The sequence below is a fragment of the Pleuronectes platessa genome, chromosome 6 (assembly GCF_947347685.1).
Source record: "Pleuronectes platessa chromosome 6, fPlePla1.1, whole genome shotgun sequence".
In the NCBI taxonomy this organism is placed as follows: domain Eukaryota; kingdom Metazoa; phylum Chordata; class Actinopteri; order Pleuronectiformes; family Pleuronectidae; genus Pleuronectes; species Pleuronectes platessa.
Window position 1 is genome coordinate 18,162,602 of NC_070631.1, and position 17,092 is coordinate 18,179,693.

Below are 17,092 nucleotides of genomic sequence, written 5' to 3' on the forward strand. Positions count from 1 at the left end.
TCTTCTTTTTTCAAACCATAAGCTGCGTTTCAAAAGTTATCCGTTTTAAGTGCTTGACATTCTGTTTTAGTATAGATGGCAGGTATAAAACAGTCAAGCCTTATGACTAAAACATAGTAGTGTGGATGTAGCCTGAGCAAAGGAAGGAAAAACAATGGACTTTATGCAAGAAAAAATTATTATTTTCCTTAAATTTTTGTTACATTTGATCTTATGGTTAGTTCGAACAAAAATGACATTTCAGATTTAACAAACTCTTCTTACTCTGCTCTGAAAAATATAGAGTATAGTGTGTATATTGTAGCCTATATACAACTTGCACAGAGTATGAATCACCCCACTGATGATTTTCATTGTTTTTGTTATGTTAGGTTTTATCTCCAATGTCACAAGAAATAAAACTATTCATCATATTTGTAAAAAATCCTTTAACATTACTAAGCATTTTTGGTTGACGTGGGTTCTTTGGCTTCTCAGGTTGCTTGTTCCTTTTCCCTCAGCTTGTAAACAAATGCATGTGTGTACTGCTGTGAATAGAGAGGTTCAAACCCTAACCTGTATTTACGACAATGAATTACACCTCCCCCCTTTAGATGGCCTGAGTGTAGTAGAGAGCAATTCTTTCATTGTGTTAAAGTCATCCTTCACTCAGAAATGTGTTTTGTTAATTGCTACTTCACTTGGATATTTGAGATTCACTGTGCAGGATGACGTACACTGGTGCATATACATTGACTGTAATGGACATATTAGAGATCTAAATAATTTGGAAGATGGCTGTTAATGTTTGACATTGCAGAAACACTTATACAATTTGTAATCAAGGTCTCCTGACAGAGAAGGACCAGTATCTCCTGAACCCAGTCATGTTTCTGTGAGAAGTGACAGCTCCATGGGCAAACCTATCAACTTCAATGACGCACAACAAAGGTGAGATCATTTTGGTGATGCCAGGGCTGTGGTACAGTTAGATTGGATAAGTCTCCAAGACTTTGAGTTGCTGCTTCATTGTTTCCTCACATCTCCTTTTCTGTTTCTTCTTTTTTCAAACCATAAGCTGCGTTTCAAAAGTTATCCGTTTTAAGTGCTTGACATTCTGTTTTAGTATAGATGGCAGGTATAAAACAGTCAAGCCTTATGACTAAAACATAGTAGTGTGGATGTAGCCTGAGCAAAGGAAGGAAAAACAATGGACTTCATGCAAGAAATATTTATTCTTTTCCCAAATTTTTCTTACATTTGATCGTATGCTTTGTTCCAACAAACATGACATGTCAGATTTAAAAACTCTTCTAACTCTGCTCTGACAAATATAGAGAATATACTTTTAGATAAGATTAAACTTTATTGTTAAAAATGCATATGGGTCAATACCCCACAAGCAGGTCGAGGTTCCACTGGAGAGATATTATATACCGCAGGAGTTAAAATACCTCATACTGGTATACTACAGTGAGTTCAGGTTGAGGGTCTTCTCTGGCCAAGTGACGTCAGACTGGCACTAACTGCAAGTGGGAATAATCACTGGTTGCACCATCTCGTTAACCTCTTTGCGCTGGCAATGAGCATCCTGGTTAAGTCAGCAGAACCAGAGTGCCGGGGCCCCCTTAACAAATCCTGAGTGAGAAAGCCACCTATCAGGAGGACCTGCTGGTGACAACACCAGCAGGTCCTCCTGATAGGTGGCTGTTAAAGTCGTCATTCACTCATTTATGTGTTTTGTTAATTATTACGTAATTTGTTTTTTTTATTTTGACTGTGCAGAATGACGTACACTGGTACATATACATTTACTGTAATTGACATATTGGAGCTCTAAATGATTTGGCTGTTAATGTTTGACATTGTAAAACCATTTGTACCATTTGTGTGAAAGGTTTCCTCACGATGAAGGATCAGTCTCTTGTATATTGTAGCCTATATACAACTTGCACAGAGTATGAATCACCCCACTGATGATTTTCATTGTTTTTGTTATGTTAGGTTTTATCTCCAATGTCACAAGAAATAAAACTATTCATCATATTTGTTAAAAATCCTTTAACATTACTAAGCATTTTTGGTTGACATGGGTTCTTTGGCTTCTCAGGTTGTTTGTTCCTTTTCCCTCAGCTTGTAAACAAATGCATGTGTGTACTGCTGTGAATAGAGAGGTTCAAACCCTAACCTGTATTTACGACAATGAATTACACCTCCCCCCTTTAGATGGCCTGAGTGTAGTACAGAGCAATTCTTTCATTGTGTTAAAGTCATCCTTCACTCAGAAATGTGTTTTGTTAATTGCTACTTCACTTGGATATTTGAGATTCACTGTGCAGGATGACGTACACTGGTGCATATACATTGACTGTAATGGACATATTAGAGATCTAAATAATTTGGAAGATGGCTGTTAATGTTTGACATTGCAGAAACACTTATACAATTTGTAATCAAGGTCTCCTGACAGAGAAGGACCAGTATCTCCTGAACCCAGTCATGTTTCTGTGAGAAGTGACAGCTCCATGGGCAAACCTATCAACTTCAATGACGCACAACAAAGGTGAGATCATTTTGGTGATGCCAGGGCTGTGGTACAGTTAGATTGGATAAGTCTCCAAGACTTTGAGTTGCTGCTTCATTGTTTCCTCACATCTCCTTTTCTGTTTCTTCTTTTTTCAAACCATAAGCTGCGTTTCAAAAGTTATCCGTTTTAAGTGCTTGACATTCTGTTTTAGTATAGAAGGTAGGTATAAAACAGTCAAGCCTTATAACTAAAACATAGTAGTGTGGATGTAGCCTGAGCAAAGGAAGGAAAAACAATGGACTTTATGCAAGAAAAAATTATTATTTTCCTTAAATTTTTGTTACATTTGATCTTATGGTTAGTTCGAACAAAAATGACATTTCAGATTTAACAAACTCTTCTTACTCTGCTCTGAAAAATATAGAGTATAGTGTGTATATTGTAGCCTATATACAACTTGCACAGAGTATGAATCACCCTTCTGATGATTTTCATTGTTTTTGTTATGTTAGGTTTTATCTCCAATGTCACAAGAAATAAAACTATTCATCATATTTGTAAAAAATCCTTTAACATTACTAAGCATTTTTGGTTGACGTGGGTTCTTTGGCTTCTCAGGTTGCTTGTTCCTTTTCCCTCAGCTTGTAAACAAATGCATGTGTGTACTGCTGTGAATAGAGAGGTTCAAACCCTAACCTGTATTTACGACAATGAATTACACCTCCCCCCTTTAGATGGCCTGAGTGTAGTAGAGAGCAATTCTTTCATTGTGTTAAAGTCATCCTTCACTCAGAAATGTGTTTTGTTAATTGCTACTTCACTTGGATATTTGAGATTCACTGTGCAGGATGACGTACACTGGTGCATATACATTGACTGTAATGGACATATTAGAGCTCTAAATAATTTGGAAGATGGCTGTTAATGTTTGACATTGCAGAAACACTTATACAATTTGTAATTAAGGTCTCCTGACAGAGAAGGACCAGTATCTCCTGAACCCAGTCATGGTTCTGTGAGAAGTGACAGCTCCATGGGCAAACTTAGCGACTTCAGTGACAACTAACAAAGGTGAGATCATTTTGGTGATGCCAGGGCTGTGGTACAGTTTGATTGGATAAGTTTCCAAGACTTTGAGTAACTGCTTCATTGTTTCCTCACATCTCCTTTTCTGTCTGTCCTTTTTCAAAACATAAGCTCCAAAGTTCCTTGTTTTAGGTGCTGACATAGTTTTTTGTATAGAAGGCAGGTATAAAACAGTCAAGCCTTATGACTAAAACATAGTAGTGTGGATGTAGATCTTCTTACTCGGCTCTGACAAATATAGAGTATATAGTGTGTGTATAATAGCCTATGTACAACTTGCTCAGAGTATAAATCACCCAACATATGCTTTCCATTGTTTTTGCTATGTTAGGTTTAATCTCCAATGTCACAAGAAATAAAAAAATTCATTATATGTGTAAAAAATCCTTAACATTACTTAGCATTTTTGGTTGACGTGGTTCTTTGGCTTCTCAGGTTGCTTGTTCCTTTTCCCTCAGCTTGTAAACAAATGCACGTGTGTACTGCTGTGAATAGAGAGGTTTAAACCCTAACCTGTATTTACGACAATGAATTACATCTCCCACATTTAGATGGCCCGAGTTTAGTTGAGAGCAATTCTTTCATTGTGTTAAAGTCATCCTTCACTCAGAAATGTGTTTTCTTAAGGCCGAATTATACTACTGCGACTGCAATCGCGGCTGGCCATGCAGTTGCATCGACGGACTCGTTTTGGTTTATAGTTCTCCAAGGGTTGCGCGTGTTACAAAGCAATTCTCCGCCAGAACACTAGGTGGAGTAACATGTTTTGTCGAAGACGACCTTAGAGACGCCTTCTTTCTTCTTCGTCGACTGTTTATTTACATCGCCACTGCGGCTCCTCGTAGCTTTTTTCTGGCGGATAAATCCGCCAGCAAGTGGTCATACTTTCGGATCTCTTCTGACAAATGCTCTTCTATTTGGTCCATATTCGTTCTTCTAAATCTTATGTGGTTTCTGCCGGTATTATGGGGCATGAAACCGGAAACTAGTCTCCGGACGGGATGTAGTAAGCAGACCAATCACAGCTTTGCGGGCTGCGTGAGGCTCGCGTCGCTTTGTCGTATAGTTAGAAAAATTGGCGGGCCCACGCAAGCCGCAAGAGGGGGCACGCAAGCACGCAAGGGGCACGTTGCGTGTCTTGCGTGCTTGCGTGCCTGCGAAAAATCCGACTATAAATCGGCCTTAAATTGCTACTTCACTTGGATATTTGAGATTCACTATGCAGGATGACGTGCACTGGTGCATATACATTGACTGTCATTGACATATTGGAGCTCTAAATAATTTGGAAGATGGCTGTTAATGGTTGACATTGCAAAAACACTTATACTATTTGTATTAAAGGTTTCCTGATGAAGAAGGATCAGTCTCTCCTGAATCCGGCGATGCTTCTGTGAAAAGTGACTCACAACAAAGGTAAGATCATTTTGGTAATGCCAGGGCTTCGGCATATTTAGATCTGGAGTTAAAGAGGTTATAGACTGTAAGTTAACAGTCATTTCATGTCATGAGCAAGAGTTACTATTTCTGTCACTCTAAAATGATAGTTCCTTACTCACACAAAGTTGAGAACTGAACTATTAATAATAAAATGTTTTGTCTGTGTTGAAGCAAACTCCAGCCAGAGACACAGAAAGAGATAGGCAACCGATCTCACGATGACCCACTCGAATTCGACAAAGCTTCAGGTACTCAAACAAACATTAGTCAAATTTCATAACATTGTATATTGATAGTCACAATTAAATATAATAATACCATTTCTTCTCTGTGCTTTAACTGAATTCCAAACACGTTATTAAATGCAACTAATAATAATATAAAATGACTGCCATATCTCATTAGAGAGGTCATTATATTTATTTTCTGTTTTTGTTTTACCTCAGAGAAAGATGCCAAACATGAACTCAGAGATCACCTGAAGAAGAGAATTCTCGAAGATTATAAAGATCAGAGTCAAAAAGAGATTGACACAGAACTCTTTGTGATAAAAGCTGACAAAAGCAAGACATACGAACCACAAGTTCTAAAAAATTACAATGAAATATTTAAACCATCAAAGGAAAATACAACAGGAACAGTTCTAATGAAGGGTGTTCCTGGTATAGGCAAAACATTTCAAAAAGGGAGGTTAATGGTTGATTGGGCAAAAGGGAAATCCAACAAAGGCATAGACTTGATTGTGTCATTTAATTTCAATCAGATAAATTTACAAAGCGACAAAATTCAAAGCATGGAAGATCTGCTTAATAGTCTCTTCAATGATTTCAAACCACGACAAGTTCCCACCTATGACAAGTATGAAATAGCTTTTATCCTTGATGGCCTGGAAGAATGTAAACTTGATCTTGACTTTGAAAAAGACAAGGACCTGACTGACATAACAGAGCAAGCCTCAATGGATGTGCTACTCAAAAGCCTCATCAAGGGGACGTTGCTTCCCTCTGCTCGACTGTGGATCATCTCTCAACCTTCAGGAGTCGACAAGATTCCCTCTCAATATATTCAGAAAGTGACAGAATGTCGAGGTAAGAAACTTTGGGATTTCCATTGCTCACAATTTCCTCTGTAGGTGGTGTTATTTTTTTGACAAATTATTGTTATTATAGTTTAAAGGATCAGTGTGTAGAATTTAGTGACATCTGAAGTTGAAGTGTCATGCTGCAACTGAATACCCCTTAACTAACCTTCCCTTCCAAACATGAAAGAGAACCTGTTGGAGCCTTCTGTCATTCTAAAAACTCAAAAGGTTGTTTGTCCAGTTTGGAAACAAAAAACGGAGGCCTCCATAGAGAGAATCTGCTCCTGATGTAAATATAAAGTATTTAAATATAAAGGGCCCATTCTAGGATAAACAAAACAATAATTTGTACAATTTACATGATTCAAACACTGTGAAAATATCACTAGGATTATCTTAATATTATTATTAATTTCTGCCAATAGATCCCTTTCAACTAAATTGTATAAACTGAACCTTTAAAAAAAGTACAAGAGTTGATATAATATGCAGAACATTTTTCTGTTTATTCAGAGACCTTGAAGCGCCGACAGCAGCTGGTGTCAAGCCTGAAGAAAAGACTTTGTGGAGAATACTCTCAAAATGAAGACAAAACTCATCGTAACCAGAAATACACTGAACACATTATTAGAGAAAAATGTGTTGGTGAAGCCAATGATGAAGAGAAAAATGGAAAGCTAAAATCAGTCAAAGAAGTGAAAGACACATCTGAAATCTTCAAATGTGAAAAAGAAAAGGAGATAAGAACTGTCCTTACTATTGGAGAACCTGATGTTGGAAAAACCTTCCACGTAAAGAAGTTCATTCAAAAATGGGCAGAAAATAAAAAATCACGTTTCAATTGGTTCTGGACCCATATGGTCACAGCAAAGCATGATGAAGAAGTTATATTTCCACTGGATGTCTTAAAACTTAATGGGCTAAAAGATAAAAAAATCAGCTTGGTGGGACTTCTTAATCATTTATTCAAGGAGACCAAAGAATCTGTCATATCTAACTATGAAAATGTCAAAGTTGTATTTGTCTTGGATGGACTGGACCGTTATCAACGACCTCTTGACTTCAACCACAGTGACATTTTGACAGATGTCCTACAGCCAGCCTCAGTGGATGTGCTACTGACAAACCTCATCCAAAGAAACCTGCTTCCTTCCGCCCAGCTCCGGATAACCTCCAGATCTTGTTGCTCCCTGCCTGATGAGTCATATGACAGGATGACAGAAATACAAGGTATTATGCTTTACCTGTACTTACGTGTGTTTTTCTCTCTCTCACTGCAGCAGCTGCACATCTATAATAAGTATTATGTTATTGGAGTTAACAAGTTATGACTTTGATCTGAATTATAAATAGCCTAATGTGGGAAAGTGAAGGTCACTTATCTATCATCACAAACCCACATTCATGCATGAATACAAAAAAACTAGAAAACACTTGCAATTTTTCAGAAAGGAAATAATGGGCATAAATTACATTATAAGTCTGACATTTCATGTTGATGAAGCTCAAATCCAGGATTATCTTGCACACTACTGGTAGCCTCAAAAACAAATTAAACCCTCTGCTATGACTTATTAATCACCATCATTTTTCAAGGCCTTTTTTTACTACATAATTCTGGTGCCACTGGCTCTGATAGAGCGACTTTCCTTTTTAACGAAACGTATTAAAAAAATATGGGTATTGAATTAAAAAAATATAGGTATTGAAATGTATAACTTGCTAACGAAATGATTTTGTTATCGTGACAACCCTAATTGTTTTAAAATATAAAATGACTGCCATATCTCATTAGAGAGGTCATTATATTTCTTTTCTGTTTTTGTTTTACCTCAGAGAAAGATGCCAAGGAGGAACTCCAAGATAACCTGAAGAAAAGAATTCTCAAAGATTATAAAGATCAGAATCAAAAAGTGATTGACACAGAACTCTTTGTGATAAAAGCTGTCGAAAGCAAGATAGACAAACCACAACTTCTAAAAAGTTACAATGAAATATTTGAAGCTTCGAAGAAAAACACAACACGAACAGTTCTAATGAAGGGTGTTCCTGGTATTGGCAAAACATTTCAAAAAGGGAAGTTAATGGTTGATTGGGCAAAAGGAAACTCCAACAAAGACATGGACTTGATTTTGTCATTTAATTTCCATCTGTTAAATTCAAGAATAGGTAGATCTCTAAGCATGGAGGATCTGCTTAATAGTTTCTTCCGTGATATTAAACCACGAAGAGTTCCCACCTATGACAAGTATAAAATAGCTTTTATCCTTGAGGGCCTAGAAGATTGTAAACTTGATCTTGACTTTGAAAAAGACAAGGACCTGACTGACATAACAAAGCAAGCCTCAATGGATGTGCTACTCAAAAGCCTCATCAAGGGGACGCTGCTTCCCTCTGCTCGACTGTGGATCATCTCTCAACCTTCAGGAGTCGACAAGATTCCCTCTCAATATATTCAGAAAGTGACAGAATGTCGAGGTAAGAAACTTTGGGATTTCCATAGCTCACAATTTCCTCTGTAGGTGGTGTAATTGTTTTGACAAATTATTGTTATTATAATTGAAATGATCAGTGTGTAGAATTTATTGACATACAAACATGAAAGAACCTGTAAGAGCCTTCAGTCATTCTAAAAACTCAAAATGTTTTTTGAACAGTTTGCAAAGAAAAAACTGAGGCATCTGTAGAGAAGATCCGCTTATGATGTAAATATAAAGTATTTAAATATAAAGGGCCCATTCTAGGATAAAGAAAAGAACAAGTTGTACAATTAAGATGATTACAAACTTTGAAAAAGTCACTAGGATTATTTTAATATTATTGATCATTTTTCCAATAGATCCCTTTCACCTAAATTGTATACACTGAACCTTTAAAAATGACACAAGAGTTGATATAATATGCAGAAAATTGTTCTGTTTATTCAGAGACCTTGAAGCGCCGACAGCAGCTGGTATCAAGCCTGAAGAAAAGACTTTGTGGAGAATACTTTCAAAATGAAGACAGAACTCATCCTAACCAGAAAAACACTGAACACATTATTAGAGAAAAATGTGATGGTGACGCCAATGATGAAGAGAAAAATAGAAAGCTAAAATCATTCAAAAAAGTGAATGAGACATCTGAGATCTTCAAATGTGAAGAAGGAAAGGAGATAAGAACTCTGCTTACTATTGGAGAAACTGATGTTGGAAAAACCTTCCACGTAAAGAAGTTCATTCAAATATGGGCAGAAAATAAGAAAGCACGTTTCAATTGGTTATGGACCACTATTGGCAGAGCAAAGGATGATGAAGAACTTATATTTCCACTGGACGTCTTAAAACTTAATGGGATAAAAGACGAAAAAGTCAGCTTGGTGGGACTTCTTAATCATTTATTCAAGGAGACCAAAGAATCTGTCATATCTAACTATGAAAATGTCAAAGTTTTATTTGTCTTGGATGGACTGGACCGTTATCAACGACGTCTTGACTTCAACCACAGTGACATTTTGACAGATGTCCTACAGCCAGCCTCAGTGGATGTGCTACTGACAAACCTCATCCAAGGAAACCTGCTTCCTTCCGCCCAGCTCTGGATAACCTCCAGATCTTGCTCCCTGCCTAATGAGTCATATGACAGGATGACAGAAATACGAGGTATTATGCTTTACCTGTACTTACGTGGGTTTTTCTCTGTCACTGCAGCATCTGCTTATCTATAATGAGAAGTTATGTTATTGGAGTTAACAAGTTATGACCTTGATCTGAATTATACATAGCCTAATGCTGTAAAGTGAAGGTCATATCCATTGTCAAAAACACTCATGCATGAATACAAAAAAACTAGAAAACACTTAACAGATAAATTAAAATTTTATTGAGAATGGAAATAATGGGGGTAAATGACATTGTAAGTTTGACATTTCATGGTGCTGAAACTCAAATCCAGGATCAGCCTGCACACTACTGGTAGCCTCAAAAACGAATTGAACCCTCTGCTATGACTAATTTATCACTATCATTTCTCCACCCATGTTTTTACTACAGTAGTCTGATGCCACTGGCTCAGATAGAGCGACCTTTCTTTTTAAGAAAAGTGTTGAAAAATATGGGTATTGAAATGTATAACTTGCTATCGACATTATTTTGGTATCGTGACAACCCTTATTGACAACATTACTTACACTGATGATGGTCACTGGATTATTCAAAATATATTAATATTTTATGACAATACACAATTACAAGTGGGAAGCTAATAAGATGAACAATTCTTGACATACAGAGAGAAAATCAGAAAGCTTTTTTGAATTAGTAGATAGATGTAATGAACAGTAACAGATGACTGAACTGGCTTTTGCTTTTGCCTTTGCAACCCTTTAGAGCTTCACTAGTATTTACTCAAATAAAAAAACAACCGCATAATTCTTGGTGTTTTAATAATTCATGTAAACCTGTTTTCTTATAGAGAAGCCTGATGTCACAAGTCAAAAGAAAGTCAAATCTCAGCTGAAGGAGCAATTCACCTGGGTGTCTGAGGGGATTGATCAGGACAAAACCTCTGCTCTTCTGAATGATGTCTTCACAAATATCTTCATCATAGAGGGACAGAGGGGAGACGTCAATGCTCAGCATGAGGTCAGACAGACTCAGGAGGCAAAATTCAAACCAGTAACAGAAGAAAAGCCCATTAGTTATCATGACATCTTCAAACCTGGATGTGAAAATATACCAATTAGAACTGTGCTAACCATCGGAGTGGCAGGCATTGGAAAATCTTTTGCATCAATGAAGTACATGCTGGACTGGGCTGAGGGTCAAGCCAATACACACATACACTATATATTTCCTCTTCCATTCCGGGAGTTGAATTTGCAAAAAGACAGAGTGCAGAGTTTCGAAGAACTTCTTCATCAGTTCTTCCCTGCTATGAAGGAATCAGAAATAAGCAACTATGACAAGTACAAAGTGCTGTTTGTCCTGGATGGCTTCGATGAATGTCGCCTTGACCTAGACTTCAGTCAAAATATGGATTTGACTGATGTGAAAAAGAAAACCTCCGTGAATGTTCTGCTTGCAAACCTTATCAAAGGAAACTTGCTTTCTGCAGCTCAAATTTGGATCACCTCCCGACCTGCAGCATCCAGTAATATCCCTGCTGATAAAGTTGACCGGGTTACTGAGGTGCGAGGATTCAATGATGACCAGAAGGAGGAGTACTTCAGGAAGAGATTCAGTGATACGGATCTGCTTATGCAAATCTTGTCACATGTCAGGGAATCAAGGAGCATTCATATCATGTGTCACATCCCAGTCTTCTGTTGGATCACTTCAAAAGTTCTGGAGGACTTTGTGATTCGAAAGCAAGAAGAGGGCATGCCCAAGACGCTGACTGACATGTATCTTTGCTTTCTTTTGCTGCAATGCAGACAGGCTAATGTGAAATATGGTGATGAGGAGACAAGTGGGAGTTCTGAAACAGATTCATGCTGGAATACAAGGAACAAAGACACAATCCAATCTTTGGGAAAACTGGCCTTCGAGGAGCTGGAGAAAGGAAACCTTCTCTTCACTGAAGAAAACCTGACAGAATGTGGTATTGACATAGAAAAAACTGCAGTGTTCTCTGGATTATTTACTCGGGTTACACGAGAAGGTTGTGGACAGTACCAGAATAATTTTTTCTGTTTTGTCCATTTGAGCATTCAAGAGTTTCTGGCAGCTTTTTTTGTGTTTCATGAGTTCAATAACAAAGGAGAAAATCTGCTCTCAAAACCCACCTCAGTGGTTGCAGACTTGTCTGCATCGGACTTCTACAAGAAAGCTGTGGACAAGGCTCTAGATAGTGAGAAAGGAGACTGGGATCTGTTCCTTCGCTTCCTGCTTGGTCTCTCTCTGGAAACAAATCAAAGTTTACTGAAAGACCTTCTGAAAAAGACGGAACATAACACAAAGACCAACAAGGAGACAATTGACTACATCAAAGGCAAAATTAGTGAAGAGATCCAGGATTCGGATAAAAACCTCAATCTTTTCCACTGTTTGAATGAGCTGAATGACCAGTCCCTTGTTAAAGAAGTGAAAAAGAAGATGCTGTCAGAGAAGAAGGCATTTGAAAATTTCTCTGCCTCCGAGTGGTCAGCTCTGACTTTTGTGCTGCTTATGTCCGATGTGAACCTTGATGTGTTCGATCTGAAAAAGTACTTGAAATCAGAAAAAGTTTTTCTGGGAATGTGGTCAAAGTCTCCAAAACCAGCTTGTAAGTACTTTAAAATGAGCATTACAAATATTATCATTGTATTATGAAGTAGCCCTATGCAAAAACAATATATACTTATGTCAGCTTTATGGTAACCCAGTTTTTAGATTATTATTTATCATAAGATTCTGCTGTGGATGTCAGTCACTTCAGTCATAAACTTGCTGAGCCCTCTGAAAGGAGGTACAGTTTTATTACTGCTGTTGAATCCTAACCTTGTCTTAGCAAAGAACACTTAGCTAGATGCTTAGCCAGACCATATGTTTACATTTTTAACTAAAGTTAACTAAAGTTAAAAATGTAAGTTGGACTGAATGCCATTCACTGCTCAGTTATTTTATTTAGTTCCATTAACAAACTATCTGCCAGTAAATTGGCTCATCTGTCCTGAGCCAAAATTATCACTATAAGCGAATTGTGTAGCTTCTGTATGCACGTTAGGGTAAGGTAACATTACGGACATCGCACACACACTCACTTAATCCGCTGCTCGCTTCTCTCTCTCAGACACACACACTGACACCAACTCAGCTGATGTCTCCGATTGCTACAGTTTAAAGTTTGAAATGACGCCACAATATCAACACTGATCACCAAATAATAACTATTACTTTTCTTAATTAGTAAAATCTTCATAGCAGCACGGGCATTCGTCAGCCCGTCCTGGAAGCTCTCATCTCCTCACTCTCGGGCTGACACAAACACACACACATGCACCAACACATGAACACACAAACTATGTCAAAAACAACACAATTTGTAAATTAGGTCAATATATGGAGAGCAGTAGAGATTGTGGGGTGTGCTCAGTTTGGCCTGATTTAGTTGGCTTCGGCAGGGTGAGTGATAGAAACACAGAGAGGAGCAGTAAATTACTGACAGAACTACTAAAAAACTGTTATAAAAATTACTTAATTACTTGAGCAATAACCAAATTATGAATTATTAATTGAAATTCTATAGGAACGACTCTGTCCCAAGCTTTCTGATCCATATAAACGGTTGAATACTATGTCCGTGATCACTATAAGTGGTTTCCACTGTGAATTAATCTTGTCCCCCTGATTTATTTCACACTTTGTGGATACCATTTTAAAATGAGTTAATCCAGTGACTTCTTTCCTTGCTCTTTTACTCTCAGCCCTGTCCCCTACAAGATAGCACTGTTTTGCTAACAACAGCCTCAGCTACATGTACCAGTATATTTCCAGCACCTACCTAATAATACAAGTAATCATCGTCAGGACCTTTCGCTTTTTACAGGCTGAGTTGGTGCAAGCTCTCTGAGGAGTCCTGTAAAGGTCTAACATCCTCAGTCCTCACTTCCACGTCCTCTAATCTCATAGAGCTGGACCTGAGTCATAATGACCTGCTGGATTCAGGAGTGAAGCTACTTGCTAATGGCCTAAAGAATTTACAATGTAAAGTAGAGAGTCTCAAGTAAGTATACATGCTCTATACATTTTATAATGAGCAACACAACCTACACAATATCATGTACATGTTGGGGGGATTACAATCATAGATATATATATAAAGGCTAGATGTCTCGTCTGTGTTGCCGGCCAACGGAGTCGAACATCCGCACATGGCGGCCATCTTGGATCAGGCAGCTCGCTCACCCATAACATTGTGTTGGTAGTGGTACATGTACTTTTTTAAATAAAATAAAAAAAATAATTCTTGATGTATATTTGTAAAGGGAAATTTAACTATTTTAGAACATTATTATTATTTGTTTTAAATAACATAATTATTCATAAGTATGCAGTGTCATAACTAAATCTCTGACGTTTATAACAAACCAAACCGTTTAAAAATCGGTTGAAAATTGAGCAAGTTATGATTATTTAAAAAGTACGTACCACTACCAACACAATGTTATGGGTGAGTGAGCCGCCTAATCCAAGATGGCCGGCATGTGCGGACGTTCGACTCCGTTGGCCGAGACATCTAGCCTTTATATATATATATATATCTATGATTACAATGCTTAGATTTAAGTGTAGCTATTCCAAAGTGCAAACATTTAAAAATGCTCTTGCTAGTGCTGTTACTTAGGACCCTTCCCTTGATTTAGAACACAGGTTGTATCCTCCCCCAGTATCTGATACAACGTTGCAAATTAATGTCTCTGACATGGACAGAGAAGACTACATATGATCAGTTTCTAACAGTCAAAAACGTTTGTGATTTAATACGTTAATGAATTTTGTTTTCATAATCCTGACAAATGCTTGAGCGCTCAGTCAGGATTAGACCAGTAACAGAATTAGCTGCAATGTGTTTTTCAAAACGTGTGTCTGTGTGTGGTTGTCAGGCTGTCGGGTTGTCAGGTGACAGAGGAAGGCTGCTTTGCCCTCGCCTCAGCTCTGGATTCCAATCCAGTTTCCCCCCTGAAAGAGCTGGATCTCAGTTACAACCATCCAGGAGACAGTGGGTCGAAGAGGCTCACTGCCATAGTGGACGATCCAAAAAAGAAACTGAAGACATTGTGGTATGTGAAGATGACAGGATGTGTTTAAATGTGTCCATTTTTATTGTTGCAGCTGGATCTCTTACAGCAGGTTATACTGAAAATACATATACACACAATCTCCTAATGAAGATGAAAATCATAAAATACACGATCATTTCCTTCAGTTCAGTTCCAAGATTCATATTTATGGACTTATTGATTATAAGCAAAGCTAAGTGGTTACCTTTCTGTTAAAATACACTTCTTCTCAGTACTTATAAGAGTAATTGAACACATCAGTTTAGCGCATTCATTTAGCTGCTTTGTTGACGTTCAGACCAATACAAAACCGGCCCATGCAAGCACTTCACATATGTTTAATAGCTCAGCAGCCTATTATCCAACAGTTAAAGATTAGGATTGTTGTTGTGGGTCTTGCTGTTGTTTCATATGAATTAATATGGCGACCCTGATTATTATTATGAAAACTATATTTTGATTTTGCACAGTTTGGACCATGGTGGAGCACATCGGTTGAAGCCGGGATTGAAGAAATGTAAGTTTTGAATTAATTCAGTAAAGTATGAATCGCAGACCTGATGCGTAATTATTTTAAAATGACAATAAGATTAATATCTCACTAAACCTTATCAGTACAGGTTGCAATAATGGGTGTGCTTTATTTTTTCTGACTTCAAATTTTTACTTTTTTAAATCATACAAATGTAAATCCAATCTAAAATGTGAAGTAGTCTTTTAACCACACAATCAACACTCAAACTGAATTATTGCATTTGTTGTTTGTTTCTCTTTCAGATGCTGTAGATTTGAAGTTTGATGAAAACACAGCCAGCAGGCGACTTGTTTTTTCTGAATCAAACAGGAAAGTAGGAACTGTAAAGACAGTTAATGAGAAAGTTTCACGACCTGCAAATGATCAGAGGTTTAGGAGGTCTCAGGTGTCTGTTGAGGAGGGCTTGAAAGGCCTTTGCTACTGGGAGGTGGAGTGGAGGGGGGAAGTTGGCATCTCAGTGGCATATGGAGAAGTGTCTAGAAAATGGGACAGCAGCGGTGGCCTAGGATGCAACAAGATGTCCTGGAGTCTTTGCTGCTCAAAGGCTGGGTACAAAGCCTTACATGGGAAAGAATACACACTTAAAAAGTTGTCCTGTTGCCAAAAAATAGCAGTGTTTCTGGATTGGGAGGGCGGCAGGGTGAGTTATTACAGTGTGACATCAGAAGAGTTGAGCCTTATACACACCTTCTCTGCCAAGTTCACACAACCACTCTTCCCCAGCTTCTGGTTCAAGAAGGGCTCTGTGACTTTGTGTGAGATCGACTGAAGGACTCGGTGGTGGGAGGAGCTGAGGACCTGATGCCCTGCTGAGCATTTAGTGTTGTAAAAGCACAAGTGCATCATTTCAGTTCTTCAACAATAATATGTCACGCTGTTCTTGTTCAGTTGTTCATAGTAAAAGTCAATATTATCAGAGTAAACGAAGAAATGAAGTTAGATGACACTGACAGCTTTTTTTTCCCAACTGGTTTCATGCAAACTTTTACATTGTTACATTTCACGTTTACTTATACTGATCATTGTGTTTACAATTTTTTTTTTTTTTTGTGATACGTCATAGGGCAGCTATTCAAAACGAAGTGTCTATGGGTGGTTATTTTGTGAGTAGCTACAAATTGTAAAAATAAACATGCAGGAGCCGATTTCACTTTTTATGCTCCACAGATCTGGAATAAATCAGAGCTGCCTCTACAAATCTACTGTATTTGATTGTCTGTTTTGTTTCCACCATTTTATAAATGCTCTGTGTTTTATGGGACTTGTATGTTGATATAAAGCACTTTGAATTTCCGTTGTGCTAGCTTAATAATAATGAATTTGCCTCACATAATGTATTAGTTGATATTTTAACATGAATCTGCAAAATAACTATTAACTAAAGTTAGAAGGAGTAAAAAAAAAAAAAAATTGCCCCAGAGGTGAAGTGAAGAATGAAGTAGCATAAAAAATGTAATAATTAAATTGAATGACATTGTTTATAAAGTGGAGGAGCTGATTAGAATAACGCCCTGTCCTAATAAATCCATTAGCCCTAACACTTGGCCCTACCCCTTTGTTTTGTGCATGGCCATGAAGCTGGAGGTAGGAGTAGTGGTCATCTAGCCGTTCAAACACCCCTTCAACCATAGTGTATTCAGGAGACCTCTGAGGGTAGACCAATCAATTTTACAAACTCATACTAATAGGAGGCAGAGACGTTTT

General features: G+C 37.7%; 1 protein-coding gene across 1 annotated transcript in view; it reads left to right on the forward strand.

Moving 5' to 3' along the window:
* LOC128442512 (uncharacterized) overlaps positions 1 to 16,805 on the forward strand; it is a 40,667-nt gene extending 23,862 nt beyond the window's left edge. The window contains 8 exon segments of the mRNA XM_053424993.1: positions 7,950 to 8,591; positions 9,041 to 9,754; positions 10,566 to 12,326; positions 12,329 to 12,356; positions 13,620 to 13,796; positions 14,677 to 14,853; positions 15,324 to 15,370; positions 15,631 to 16,805. Coding sequence (XP_053280968.1) covers positions 7,950 to 8,591; positions 9,041 to 9,754; positions 10,566 to 12,326; positions 12,329 to 12,356; positions 13,620 to 13,796; positions 14,677 to 14,853; positions 15,324 to 15,370; positions 15,631 to 16,157 — 4,073 coding nt within the window. The 3' untranslated portion in view covers positions 16,158 to 16,805.
* Positions 16,806 to 17,092: the final 287 nt, after the last annotated feature.